The sequence below is a fragment of the Tursiops truncatus genome, chromosome 4, assembly GCF_011762595.2.
Source record: "Tursiops truncatus isolate mTurTru1 chromosome 4, mTurTru1.mat.Y, whole genome shotgun sequence".
Lineage (NCBI taxonomy): Eukaryota > Metazoa > Chordata > Mammalia > Artiodactyla > Delphinidae > Tursiops > Tursiops truncatus.
Window position 1 is genome coordinate 141,818,474 of NC_047037.1, and position 12,035 is coordinate 141,830,508.

Here is a 12,035-nt window from a genome sequence, read left to right on the forward strand (position 1 = left end):
GGATCTCTGCTAAGAAAGTAATGAGACAACAAGGTCCTACTGCACAGGACAGGGAACTATATTCAATATCCTGTGATAAACCGTAATGGAAAAGAATCTGAAAAAGAATATGTATAACTGAGTACCTTTACTGTACAGCGGAAATTAACACAACATTGTAAATCAACTATACTTCAATAAATTTAAAAAGTAATAAATTTATAAATCTTTTTTTAAAAAGTAACCAGAAATTCACACAAAGATTTACTTACAAGTAAGTCCAATGAAATATTTATAATACTGAGAAGCTGGAGACAACCTGACTATCAAATAATAGAGGATTAAAGAAATTCTTGTAACTCCATATGATGGAAATAACGTAGCCATGAAAGACTATGGAAAAATATTGGAGGACGCCATTGATAGCATGAAAATATGGCTGATTCGCTTTGCTGTGCAACAGAAACTAACACAGTAATGTGAAGCAATTATATTCCCATAAAGATCTATTAAAATAAAAAAAGAAAAGATAATATTACATATACACATAGTACATTACAATCCCAATGTTTAAAATATCTAACATCAATGTTTCTTGAGCACTTACCATGTATCAGACACTTACCAGGTATCATGTAAAACCAGGCAGATATGCATAGAAATAAGGCCAGAAAGCTACACACCCTCAAGATAATGGGGCTCTGAGGAGTTTTGGGTTTCTTCTTTGCAGTATTTGTAATCTCCCCTAGCTTTCTACAAGTTTCTCTTATAACTAGAGACACAGTGAATGATGTTTAAGAAACCCTGTGGGGCACAGTGCATAGAAAGAAACGCAGCCGTTGCAGCAAAGTTAATCCCGAACCATCTAGGACAGCAAACGTTGCTTCCAGTTCGATGGCAGGAAAATCCAAACGCCCGCGCAAGATGAATTCACAGTAAAAGACAGAATTCCCTGCTCTCTCTCTTTTCTTTCTTGGTGAATCATTTGTCCCAAGAGGCCCCTTGAGGATCTAAAATTCTTGGGTTTGGGCCCAGATTTTGAATCTTTTCTTAATTAGAGTATCACTAGGGAGAGAGAGGAAACACTTCCCATGAAGGCTGGCTGGGAAGAGGGTAAGGCTTGAAGTTATTTCTGTGGGTGGGGACGCTGAGCCGTGATAACCCCTCCCAGACTAGCACTGAAACTTAGCGTACACACCCATGATCTCCTGGGGGAGGACTGTCCAGGTGGCCTGCAGCTGTCTCAGGTGGAGCCCGAGAGGCTGTCAGAGGGGTCAGCTCAGTGACCCGAAGACGGCGACACCCGGACAGCCCAGGAAAGAATCTGGGGGATTTTCTAGTGTTTTGAAGACACTAGCCCGAAGTGTTTTAAAAGTTCAGAAAATCTTGGCTATTCCCAAGATTAAGCAAAAAATAAGTAAATAACCTACTCTAATGAAAAGAAAACGAAAAAAACAAAACTTGTAATCTAGGCTTCAGTTCAGCTGTTGTCTCTTAAGACATTCTGAAACTGGGAAACATCCCATAGCCTGTTCTCAGAAGGACGGAGCAACTTTGTAAATATGGAAGGATTTCAAACTAGATTCTTCATCCCATAAAAATGGCTCCCGGAGTCCATTAGTCACGAGAGCAAGTGGACTTTTCCACCAGCTTCTGTTCCAGCAGGGCCAGGGGAATCCTGGATAAGTATCAAAGAGGAAACTCTTAGTGAACACTCACACACGCCAGGCCCTGCTCTCAGCTCCATGTGGGCCAATCTGCTGACTCCCCGTAACATCACTTGGACATGGTTACTATGATCACGTCTCTGCTTGAGGAAATGGGGAAACTGAGTCCAAGCGTTGATCTAACTTGTCACTCCGAGGTGATACGCCCGTCAGAGGCGCTGGGATCCAACCTGGGATGTGTGGCTCTGAAACCCACAATCCAGATTGGACCTCAAACCCACTGTCTTTTAATCGAGATCACACGCCTGGTCTCAGGACTTAATGAAGCTCAGGGTCTTTATGTCTGGTCACAGAAAGAACTCAGTGAGAGACAAAGTGATAGGTACGAAGTGGTTTTATTTAGAGAGACACAATGCATGGACAGAATGCAGTCTGTCTCAAAAGGCAGGAGGGACGCCAGGGCATGGGGTCATCCGGCAAGTGAGAGCAGCCCAGGGAGAAACACTCCCCACAGGGGAGGGTGGGCCATCTCAGAAGTCGAGAGACCCTGAAATACGGGGTGCTTAGTTTCTATGGGTTGGATAATTTCATAGGCTAAGGAGTGGGAGGATTATTCCAACTATTCGGGGGAAGGGGTGGAGATTTCCAGGAATTGGGCCACCGCCCACTTTTTGACCTTTTATGGTTGGCCTCGGACCTATCATGGTGCCTGTAGGTGTGTCAGTTAGCATACGCTAAGGCATCACAATCAGTTTAAGATGAGGCTCAAGGTCTCCTGGAAGTCAAATCTTCCACCGTCTTGGACCTAGTTGGTTCTAGGCAGGTTATGTCGAACCTCAAGGACTATGTCATTCTTTTAGAGGTTGTGCCCTGCCCCGTTCCCTCCTGTTTCAGCTCCAGAGTCCAGAGCTCACCCTAGCGTATTAACTCCATTTTCTTAGGTTCTGTATTCTTTTTTTTTTTTTGGCTGCTTTGGGCTTTCATTGCTGCGCATGGGCTTTCTCTAGTTGCGAAGAGCGGGGGCTGCTCTTCTGTGCGTGTGCGGGCTTCTCATCGCGGTGGCTTCTCTCCTTGTGGAGCGCGGGCTCTAGGCACGCGGGCTTCAGTAGTTGCGGTGTGTGGGCTCGGCAGATGTGGCTCGCGGGTTCTAGAGCGCAGGCTCAGTAGTTGTGGCGCACGGGCTTCGTTGCTCCACGGCATGTGGGATCTTCCCGGACAAGGGCTCGAACCTGTGTCCCCTGCATTGGCAGGCGGATTCTTAACCACTGCGCCACCAGGGAAGCCCAGGTTCTGTATTCTTGATGCTGCGGCATCTGGGCCTCGCTGAATGGGGGAGAGACGCTCCTCCCAGTGCCAGCCCATTCTTAGAGATGGCAAACGTGCCTTCCACCTGCTAACTCAGCAATCCAGAACCCAGGTTCCAAACCACTCCTCTGCCTGGCTTACATGGTGGGAGGCACTGTCTCTCGGCTGTGACTGTCCCAGGGCCAGGAACCGCACAACCAGAGACAGCCCCGATGCCCCAGAGCTGGCCACAGTCATTCAAATGAGTCAATATTCAGCCTGCTTACCTGCCTCGCCTTGGCTTTCTCACAGAAACAGCAATGAAGATTCCTGCCTGGGGTTTCCCCCCGCCCCCTTCTGCTTCCGGACCCAACCCGGTGCTTCCCCACATGGCCCTGCCTGGCGTGGCATTGTCACCCGAAAAACTGGGTCCGCCTCTTGGAACGTGTGGAGTCAAAAGACACAACCAAAGCAGAGCTAGAGAGAAGGAAGGATTTATTATGACTTGCAGCAAGTAAGGAGAACACAGGGGATTTCCCCAAAGCACTGTATCCCTGAACAGCAAAACTGGGGAAGTTTTAAGCTAAGGGTACAGGCACGTTCATGAAGGGGCTTGGGCAGAGGAGAGTTCAGCTTAGAACTGGGGTCAAGGCTGACAGAGTCCAAGCTTTAGTTGATTAAAGTCACGGGGGTCAGAAGAGGTACAACTGGTTTATTAGCTTTGCTATTGTTACATCTCTTGCTTAATAATGGTTTGCTCCTGCATTCTTTTGTTCCGTTAAGATCATTAATTGCTGAGACCTGCTCAAGGGCAAGCACTGTGACCAGGCTTTTGTTACGAAATGGTTTAGACCAAAAATGGCTTCTCTTGTGTCCAGAAAGCTGTGCCTGCTTCTCTTTCTCTGGGGAACCCCCCCCCCCCCCCCCCCCGCTTACAGTACGCCCCCACCTCTTAGGAACCGTGAGTGACAAACTGTCTTTAGTGGCAAGTGTCTCCTGATCTGTCGACCTCACCCTATCTGAATAATAATACAGCCTACTTTTTTTTTTTTTTTGGCTGCGTTGGGTCTTTGTTGCTGCGCGCGGGCTTTCTCTAGTTGCGGTGAGCGGGGGCTACCCTTCGTTGCGGTGCGCAGCCGTCTCATTGCGGTGGCTTCTCTTGTTGCGGAGCGCGGGCTCTAGGCACGCGAGCTCGGTAGTTGTGGCTCGTGGGCTCTAGAGAACAGACTCAGTACTTGTGGTGCTCGGGCTTAGTTGGTCCGTGGCATGTGGGGATCTTCCCGGACCAGGGATCGAACCTGTGTCCCCTGCATTGGCAGGCGGATTCTTAACCACTGTGCCACCAGGGAAGTCCCTTGATCTTTTTTAAAATTATTATTTTTATTTTTTGACCACGCTGCTGCACGGCATGTGGGATCTTTGTTCCCCAACCAGGGATCGAACCCGGGCCCTTGGCAGTGAAAATGCCGTGTCCTGACCACTGGACCGCCAGGGAATTCCCTTAGCTATTATTAATCAACAATTAATTATTATTAACTATGATGTGCTTCCTCTTTAAATTCTGGATGGCTAAGACCCTGCCCCCTTCCTCACTGTCCCAGGCAGAAGCCGGGTCACTGCATCCACTGTTCTCACCAGGCTAGAGAGGTTTAAACTTGCTGACTTGGGTCACCAGAGGGACAGAATTCACTGTGTCTGCAAGGGTGAAACCCCAGAGGCAACAGGTTGGGAGTGAGAGATAAAGGGCAGGGTCATGACCACGGAGCTTGAAACCCAGCAGGACCCTGTGGGGTCCCCCCAGGCACAAATCTTTTCTGTGTCCCCCATTTCTGGTTTGTAGGAAATAGGCTTCATTCGGCCTCCTAGACCTTCCTGAATATCAAAGAGCAGATTCAAACAGTTGCTAATCAGGGGAGTAATGAATACAGAAACAAAGGAGGAAAATCAAGAAACTATAGTGCAGCGATTGAAGCAGGATCCTGGTTTCTCCTCAAGGGACAATATCTTTGAGTTCTTCTGCAGGAACTAAGGCCCCAACCAGGTGAAGGATGGTAACTTCAGGCTGAGCACAAGATCCCTGGATCACCCCCACCACCAACCCCCCTTACCTCACCACCAATCAATCAGAAGGAAGTCACACACCCTACAGCCCTCACCCCACATTTTGCCTATAAAACTTCTCCTTGGAAACCATGGAGGAGATCAGAGTTCGAGCACCGGCCACCGCTCTCCTTGTTGGGCTCTGCAATAAACCTTTCTCGGCGCCAAACTCCAACTTTCCCGTTTGTTTGGCCTCACTGTGCATAGGGCACAGGAACTTGCCTTCAGTAACAGGCTGGGCTCCCACCACGTGGGTTTGCCCTTGCCTGCAGGTTCTGAAAGAGGACATTGCACAGGGGTGGTGCAGTGCACACTGGCCAGGTGGCCAGGCCCAGAACACCCTGAGGCAGAGGGCCAGCCACGTGTCAGGGGTTGGGGAACTGGGCTCCTGGGGGTCCCCAAGGGTCTCATGGCACCGTGGAGGTGTCCGCCCCCCAGGCCTCTGCGGGGTAGTTTGGGTCCCCGCTAGCTGGGTAACTCCGCGTGGATCAGGTCTGCGTGCCCTAGGCGGGGGCGCACCCGTGGACAAGGTGGGCCTGGATCCTTGGTCCTGCGGGGCGGTCGCGGGGCTCGTGCGTCCTAGCGCTGGTCTGCGCGGTGGCCGCAGGGGCCATGGACCGCGCGGGGGTTCCAGGACCCGCAGGGTCTGGAGTGGGGACCCGGCACTGCGCGCCACGGGGCCCTAGGGAGGGCTCTCCCGGTAACTCCCAGCCCGGCCGCCCCTCTGCTGGCACCCCTGCCCGTGCCCACTCTCGGGGCGCCGCACCAGTGTGTTTCCTCCGTGGCAGTCCTTGTTTGACCGCCTCGTACTTCAGCGGCGCCGGGAAGTGTGGGTTAGAGGCGTGGCGCAGGGCCAGGGGGCGGACCTCAGTGGAGTGAATGAATGGCGCGAGGAACCGAAGGATGAAGGCCGGACGGCGCCGCAGTGCCCTACGGGGTAAAACTGAAAGTGCACGCCGGGTTTTGGAGGGTGGCCGCCCACGTGCCAGGAGCGCTGAGTGACGTGGCTGGCTCGCCCGCGCCGGGGGTGCGGTCTGCATTTTCCCTGTCCCCCGGCAGGGGCGGGGGGGGCGGGCCCCGCACGGATGCCCCACCTCGGCCCCGCCCCCTTCCCGCCCCGGCGCAGCGCCGGACCCGCGGGTTCCCAGTCGCGCTGAGGTCAGAGGGAGGCGGCCTGTCGCCCAAGCGGAGCGCCTGCGCCGAGCGGGGCGGTAGCGGAGCAGAGCCGGAGCGTGGTCCGAGCCGAGCGGAGCGCAACGCCAGAGCGCGGCGGAGACGCTGACCCCGCCCGGCCCCGCGCCGCCGCGGCAGGCCCGGCATGGAGGAGGAGTGCCGGGTGCTCTCCATTCAGAGCCACGTCGTCCGCGGCTACGTGGGCAACCGGGCGGCCACGTTCCCGCTGCAGGTACGCTTACGTAACCCGGCGGTGTCCCCTCGCCCGGCCGTTGCGGGCCCGCGAAGGGGTGGCCGCAGCCGGGCCGCGTGACCTTGGCCGGGCAGCCCCAAGGGTCTGGAGCGCGGGGTGCCCAACGCGGGCGGGGGAGGCAGGCGCTTTGCGGGGGCGGGGCTTGGGGCAGCACTTGGACCCTTGCGGGTGGGATGGGGCAGGGATGCGGGCCTTTGGTTAGAATGAAGCCCCCGGCGCGAGCGGTGCTCACCCACCGGCCCGACCCTGGGGACGAGAAAATGCGGCGTCGCGGCCGGAGACCCTGCGAAGGAGGGCGCTGGGTAGGCAGGTGTAGGCACTGCTCACCTGGTGGGCTCCCCATGCCGTCCCCGCCCCCTGTGGGTCAGGATGCTGGCCGGGAGGAGGAGGAGGAACCCCGCAGTGAGGCCCCGGGCGGCAAGGGTGGGCTCCATCCTGCGATTGGCCGTGCCGGGGACGTGGTCCCGGGCAGGGGACGGGGCAGAGAAGGCCTACCTGCCGGTGTTGGCTCTGGAGAAGAAGAGCCCAGCGGCCAGTTCGGGCCCGTGCAGGGTCTGGCTTTAGAAGCCGCTTGTTACATGTGTCAGCCTTTCCTTACTGGGGTGCCCGCGGGCTTCCTCCTGCCTCCCCCTCCTGTCCTCGGTCAGGGGCTTTCCGTCTCTCTGGCTCATCAGCCGGCACCTGCTGCTTCCTGTCGCAGCCCCGAGGTTACGGTGGGGCGGCCCTTGGAGGGGCGGGGGGAGGCCTGGGTGCAGTGGGGTGTCATGCTGGGGTGTCAGCATTGGGGTCCCTGGCACTTGCCCTGTGGGCTCAGGAGGAGGCTGGGTGTCCGGGCAAGGTGGTGGCTCTCTTGGACCACTCACCTTTGGTCCATTGTCCCTGGGCCCCATCCGTGAGTAAGGAGCCGGTGTCGGGCCCCTGCTGTGTGTGCCAGGCCCCTGTTCTGGGCCCTCAAGGACGAGAAGGGCCACCCACTCCCAGTGGTCTGTGGGCTGTGGGCTGGCTGGAGGGACCCTGGGGAGGGTTGGAACCACCTCAGTAGAGATTGAGGGCCGACCTGAGGCAAGCAGGAGGAAGCAGTGGAATGAAGACTGAAGGTGGAAAGGTACAGGGGTTCAAGTCCAAGGGACCTGCCCAGCCGCCACAGATCTGTGAGCACCTGTGGAGATCATGTGAGATCCTTGGCCCTCCCGTTCTGACCAGTGGGGCTGCAGACCGCGGGGGTTGTCAGGGTGCGCGCTTGCACCTGTCCGGAGGCCCCATCTCTTCTTGGTCACTGATTGCTTGGGCAGGCCCAGTGCGGTGGGACGATGCTGGGGGGAAAGCGCAGGGTCCCTGAAGCAGGGGCAGACGGGAAGGTGGAACCAGGCAGTTCCCCGGCAGATACCGGTGGCAGCCGCCCCCCGCACTAGGAGGGAGCCTGGGGAGCCGCCCTTCCCAGAGGTGTGCTGAGGTGCGCAGGCCTCTGCTGGCTTCCCTGAGCCTCTGCCTCTCCCTCCTCCCCACCCGCCTGCGGCCACTCCCTTTCTCTTTCCCTGGGGCAAACTTTCTCTGCTCACCTTGTTCCTGAATTTCCCAGCACTTAGCCTCAACTTCCACACCAAAATGTCCTTTTCCAGTTACTTGACGGGGTGCTCCCCCGGACCACCCACTTGGGGAAGTGCCTCTTAAGGACTGAACCTCGGTTCTTACCTGGGGTCTCCCCAGTGCCCAGCATCTTTACCTGTGGGCTTGAGGGACATAGGTAGGAGGTTGTCATCTCCCTCCTGTCATCCCTGGGGTGGGGGTGACACCTCTGCCTCTGATTTAACCCATCCCTGCACTTCCTTCTGTCTACTTAAAGAAAAACACACAACATGCGGCTTGTGAGTTTAAGGTTATTTTCCCCCGCGGACTCACTGAGGATCGTAGCCCGGGAGATGCCGCTCTGAAGAGGTTGGGGAGAAACCAGTTTATATGTGATGTCTTTTTAGCTGGGAAATACATGCAGTCAAGCATACATCTTGGTAGAAGGTTACTGCTAATCAGGAAGAACAGATATCTTAAGTTAATGATTTTAGTGCTTTTCTGAGTATAGGAAGATGCAGGAATTTGGCGTCATTGCAATTCTTTCTGAGATATGCATCTAAGTATCTTAGGGCCTGTTTACCTAAAGCACAGAGTGCCTCCCAGGTTTTTTTTTTTCCTGCGGTACGCGGGCCTCTCACTGCTGTGGCCTCTCCCGTTGCGGAGCACAGGCTCCGGACGCGCAGGCTCAGCGGCCATGGCTCACGGGCCCAGCCGCTCCGCGGCATGTGGGATCTTCCCAGACCGGGGCACGAACCCGTGTCCCCTGCATCCGCAGGCGGACTCTCAACCACTGCGCCACCAGAGAAGCCCTCCCAGGTTTTTTTTTTTTATCCTGAATTCTTCAGGTGGGCGACTGAAGTGGGTTAGACTTAGGCCTGTATCAGTTGAACCGGAAGTGAGCCAGGCTCTTTGTTTTTCTTTGTTCACACTCCCCTGGAGGCTTAGGAGGCCCAGGAAGAGGGGCAGGTCTTTAGCCCGTGACCTTGAGGAAGCTCTCTTCCGCCTTGAGTCCTCTGGTGCTCAGTTGCCTCATCTGTAGAATGGACACGATGCCTGCCTCACGTCATTTTGGGGCCAGGGAACATGGGAGGGTGAACGTCTCTGGGAGATGCCTGGGAGGCGCTGGCTGCTGAATGAGGTGGCCCCAGTGCCCGAGGGTGCTTTTCGTACCCCTCACTGTGCAGGAAGACCAGACAGGAAGGTGGTAGGGCTGGTGGCAGCAAGCCTGCCTGGGGCATCTCGGGGAGGCCAGGACCCCCCTCAGGACTGGATGTGGGTTAGGGTTCCTTATGCATGTCCTTTGCCCTCATGACCTCCTCCTCCTAATTACAGAAATAAGACGTAGCCTTGGAGGATGGAAAGAGCTGAGGAGAGGGAGAAAGTCGGAGAGGGTGGCCCTCAAAACGTGTTCCAGCGGCCTTCCAGCCTGTGGATTTGTGAGACAGTGAACTTTACTTTGCGGCTTGAGCGCTCACACGGTCCCTGTTTGAGGTCCAGCTTGGGGCACACAGTTCAGCCCATAACAAGCGCAATTTCCAGAGATTCCTTAGCTTGCTAACCGCTTAGTGCCTCCTCACCTGGAGTCCAGATTTCTCATGGGTCTTCCTCTTGCTTGGGCCCGGGCTGCGGAGCCCTTGTAAGTACTGCAGGATACTCCACGGGGTCCCATGCAGGCATCTTGCTCCCCTCCCCATGCGTGAGCTGGATCAGGGAGAGGCAGGGAGATGGGTGGCGCTGGCCCGCAGACCCGGCTTGCACCCCGCAGCCTTAGCCCAGGATGGGCTGGGGGTCAGTGGAGCCTGGAGGTGGCCTCTCCCCGCACGATTCCAGCCAGCCGTCCCTTAACTCCACAGTTCAGTCCACTGTAGGCTAGAAGGAGCCTGTTCGGAGAACTTTGGAAGTGGCACAAATCGGAGGTTTAATTAAAGGCCCAGAAGTTGACACGACATCCAAAAGCTGTCCTTTTTGGGAAGGATGGCACCGGCGGCGACAGGCTGTTCAGCTGCGGCTCCTGTGTCTCCCTCGCAGCCCCGCGGCGTGCAGCCGGCTAGGCAGCTGGCTGCGGCCGGCTCTGTGGTCGCCCCTCCTTCTGAGGCTGTGTCTGGGGTTTGGCACTGCTGCTTCAGGCACGTGTGGCCTCTGTGGTAGGGGTCACCAGAGGCTCACGGTGCCTCCTTGAAGGGCCATGCTGGGGGCAGGGACATTACATTATGGAATTCTGTGGCCTTGAGATTCTGACTTGGGACCTTAGCTCAGGACCCATTTAAACACCACGTCGCCAAGATGGGAAGGCAAGACCACAGGCGGCCCCGGAGGATGGTTTAGGGGGACATCTCAGTTTGGGGCCTGCAGAAATCCACTTCGTTCTCTGAGTTTCCTGGCCCCTCGGTACAGAAGCAGAACTGAGACGTCTAAGGGGGCTGGGTGGAGACTCTGTTTCTTTGTACAGGGACCCCAAAGCCAGGCCTGAGTGCCAGAGGGCTGGCTCAGACACCCCGCAGGAAGAGGCAGGCTGGTGGCAGTGGGTGTGCTGAGAGGCCCCTGGCCTGGAAACCTGGATACAGGCCCCTCCCTTGCCTAGTGACATGGCCACAGGAGCTGAGCAGAGGTGGACGGTCCTGGGGTGTTAGAAGCACATGTGCACGTGTGGACGACTCACCCAGCGTCTCCTAGAGGCTCGTGACTGGGTCCCAAAGAGGCGCTTCAGACCATAAGGAGTTTATTTCCAGCCTCTCACATTGAAGAACCCTCTGAACCACAAGGTGGTCTTCTCCGGAGGTGTCTTGATTCGTGGTCAAAATACCTGGTCCTTTGGAAAATCTTTACATTTTTTCCTTAGAATTCCTGGGATAAAAATGACCTTTGCAGCAGAACTGCATTTGGAAGATACTGGAAGAATGTCACCTGCCCTTTAAAAGACACAGTTTTTGCCTTCGCATTTTTCATGGTGACACATGCATTGGCAAACAGTGCAAGGGAGCCGACGCCCCAAAGCACACCTCCCTCTGGCCCCACTCCGGCCACCCAGCACTTCCCGGGGCGGGACGCACTGGGGCCGGAACCCTGTTCTGTGCTCTGCAGGCCACATGGATCTGCTCGCTCCCCTCTGGCCTCTGGAAGCCCCCATCTCATCCACAGTGTGTCCCAATCCTGGAACTTGGGTGTTGCTTCATTATTTCTCCGGCCGTTTATTTTCCCAAGAAGGTCCCGAATTGCTTAATATCTTGGTTTCCTGACTCTCGTAGTTTGGGACTGAAATTTCTGTTATTCTTCTCTGCCTCTCATGCAGAAAGGCACGAACTTAATTGTCTGTGGTGTGTGTGGGTGTAGCGTGTGCGTGAGCATGTGCGTGTGCGTGCTCAGGTGTGGGTGTTTGCGTGTGTGGACACCTGTGCGGTCGTGTTATGCGGCATTGCTGTACGCTTGGTAGCACCCTGTGTTGTGCTGCAGTGACCGCCCCTCACAGGGACCTCTCTGGAAGCGTCTGCCAGCAGGTGGCTTCCGGGACTGCGCCCAGCAGGGACGGTTGGCTGTGGGCCTCAGGGGCTTGGATGTCCCCTGGTGCTCAGCCACTCGGAGCTTTTGAAATAAGATCACAGAGTGATCCGGAAGAGTGATGCCGAGGAGGAGAACAAATGGAGTTTCTCAAGAAGGAGGGAAGGAGGTGTCCGGCCACGGGCCTTGGGCTAGAATCGCGCGGTCAGCCGCGGAGGGGCAGCTGCTCCCTCCCCTGCTGACCCAGAGCTGCTTTCCTGTCCCCCGTCTGATGCCAGTGCCACTGGGAACTCGGGGCAAAACCCCTTCTTTTATTTAGGGCTTTGCAGTGCGGCCCAGCTGAACATGACCGGCTAGCGTGCAGGGCCTGGGAGCCGGGGCAGGTGCGCTGTGCTGGGAGCAGGGCTGGGGCTGGGGTGATGGGGTCCGGGGCTGTGATGCTGAGGTGAGAGTGCCCGTGGGGCGCAGGTGGCCTTGGGACTTACGGCTGCTTTGGGGAACACAGGGCTGTTTCC

The 12,035-nt window shown here is 56.0% G+C and overlaps 1 protein-coding gene across 2 annotated transcripts in view; it reads left to right on the forward strand.

The window, feature by feature from the left end:
* Positions 1-6,172: 6,172 nt before the first annotated feature.
* PDXK (pyridoxal kinase) overlaps positions 6,173-12,035 on the forward strand; it is a 30,316-nt gene continuing 24,453 nt past the window's right edge. Inside the window, exon 1 of one of the 2 annotated variants that reach the window (XM_073804562.1) lies at positions 6,173-6,435. In XM_073804562.1, coding sequence (XP_073660663.1) covers positions 6,349-6,435 — 87 coding nt within the window. In that variant the 5' untranslated portion in view covers positions 6,173-6,348. The remainder of the gene's footprint in view (positions 6,436-12,035) is intronic. The other variant, XM_033856170.2, reaches the window with a different exon arrangement.